Genomic DNA, 2,218 nt, shown 5'->3' on the forward strand with positions numbered 1-2,218 from the left:
AAAAAATTCATCCAAATTCCGCACTCCAAGTGATGGTTGTGTGATCCTATTATTACGTAATTGTTTTTGACCTACTCACATTGGCCTCAAATTTCAAACCAAAAAAAATTGAATCTGAAACCAGAATGTCAAAGTTGGATAAAAAATATCTGACTGCAACCACGACCCCTGAAAACTTTCGGATCCGGGTGAAAAATTTTGACTCCGACTCCGAGTTCCTACATAAGAAAATTTTTTCAACTTTTTCGTCATATTTCACCTTTTTATCAATTATTATTACCACTTACTATCATTATTATTACCACTTAAAACCAATCATTCTTTTGTATTTGTAATTGTATTTCATAGTAAAATTACTTTATATTTATGTGTTAAAACATACTGAAAGACAGACCTGTGTCATCTCCGTTATGGTTTCAATCCTACCTTACTGAGTTAAATAGAATTGAAACCATAACGTTGTATGTGTTGGTGATGATTTAAATTGAGAGAGAGAGAGAGAGAGAGAGAGAGAGAGAGAGAGAGAGAAAGTAAGTAATTAAAACATAATTATTTTTTTAAAACGCTTCTTGAAAACCTTTTGGGTTAAATTGTGAATTGTGAATACTTTTTAGTTCTAAGGGTATCTCATTCTAAATGTGTGCTGACGATACTGGGAATCTTCTTTTACCAAAGCGCGAAGAGTATTGAATCTTGGAATCACAAGATTCTATTATTGGAATATTTCGGTTTGCAACTTCATATACTAGCTAGAGTTTTTTCTCAAACAACTTGGAGCATCGCCGGCCAGTGAATCTCTGAACCTAAAATGTTGAGTTTCAACCCGTTTGGTAGCATCCAAAATCCGACACAATTGCATTTACATGATGTGACGATTTTGTTGGTCCAAATCAATATAATTAAATATCATTGGCATAAAGATGCTATCCGCAGTGTACATGATGAGGACCAAATACTGAGCCCTGTGGAACACTGCTGGTTATTTCTGAAAAGGCAGTGTTTGAATCATACCAACACATACAACGTTATGGTTTCAATCCTACCTAATAAAGATGGGAATCAAACCCTACCTTTGATGTTCGGTTCGTTCGGTCAGGCCCAAAGTTCGGGTTCGGTTCGGTTCGGTCGGGTCCAAAGTTCCGGTTCGGTCAGGCCTAAAGTTCGGGTTCGGTTCGGTCAGGTCTCAACAAGTTCGGGTTCGGTTCGATGAGATTTTGATCGACTTAATTAGTCGCAATAAAAACTAGTAGATATACTATTACAATTATTATTATTATTATTATTGCTACTCATAATTCTAAATTATTTTTAAGTGTACAATGCTAAGTTCGTTAACTGGTAAGTTCGCTCTTCCTATAAAAAAACGCAATTAAATGCTACAATAATTCTTCCGAATTCATGCAATGAAACAAGACAATAAAGAAAAATACTAATTGTGAGGTGAGCTGGACAATTTTCTTTGTGCTATAACATGGCATAAATTATAAGCTGACCTTATTGTAAAAGAATTTGTGCACGTGTATATACTATATAATTGTATATGACGGATCATATAGCTACATAATATATATATATATATATATATATATATATACATAAGCGCATAATTTAAGAACATGGTATGTTAAAGGTTAGGCTAGGCATACATGACACATAATAACAACATCACTAATTGTGAGGTGAGCTGGACAATTTTCTTTGTGGGTTATGCATACATTATAAGCTGATCTTTGTGTAAAAGAACTTGTGCACGTGCATACATGACACATAATAACAACATCACTAATTATGAGATGAACTGGACAATTTTCTTTATGCTATAACATGGGTTGTGCATAAATTATAAGCTGATCTTTGTACAGAATTTGGCGTATCACACAGCTTATTCATATATTTGAATTAATTAACTATTTGCTTGGTGTTATTTTTTGATGTTCATGTAAATAACCGTAAATGTGAGTATTTTTTCTAACGTATGTAAAATGGTAACTAAAATCCGGCCCCGGCCGGTTTTTAAAATTTAAATCCGGCCAAGACCGACCCCGGTCGGATTTGAAAAACCTAAATCCAGTGCATCCCTAATATTTAATCACACATACATTGGCTGTCGGTCATTTGTAATATTTGGACCGTCGATAATGCGTGCACCTACCTCCATCATTAGTAAAACAATAATTTTCAGACGAATGATTTTGGGATAACATTAGAAAGGTTTGTT

At 34.1% G+C, this 2,218-nt stretch overlaps 1 protein-coding gene across 1 annotated transcript; it reads left to right on the forward strand.

Annotated features, from left to right (window-relative positions):
• Positions 1–808: 808 nt before the first annotated feature.
• On the forward strand, positions 809–1,210 carry HELRODRAFT_165419 (hypothetical protein; the record flags this gene model as incomplete). The annotated part of the gene is made up of 1 exon (XM_009032003.1): positions 809–1,210. One exon carries the CDS (start codon positions 809–811, stop codon positions 1,208–1,210), a length of 402 nt encoding a protein of 133 aa, XP_009030251.1.
• Positions 1,211–2,218: the final 1,008 nt, after the last annotated feature.

Source organism: Helobdella robusta (genome assembly GCF_000326865.2).
Source record: "Helobdella robusta unplaced genomic scaffold HELROscaffold_8, whole genome shotgun sequence".
NCBI lineage: Eukaryota > Metazoa > Annelida > Clitellata > Rhynchobdellida > Glossiphoniidae > Helobdella > Helobdella robusta.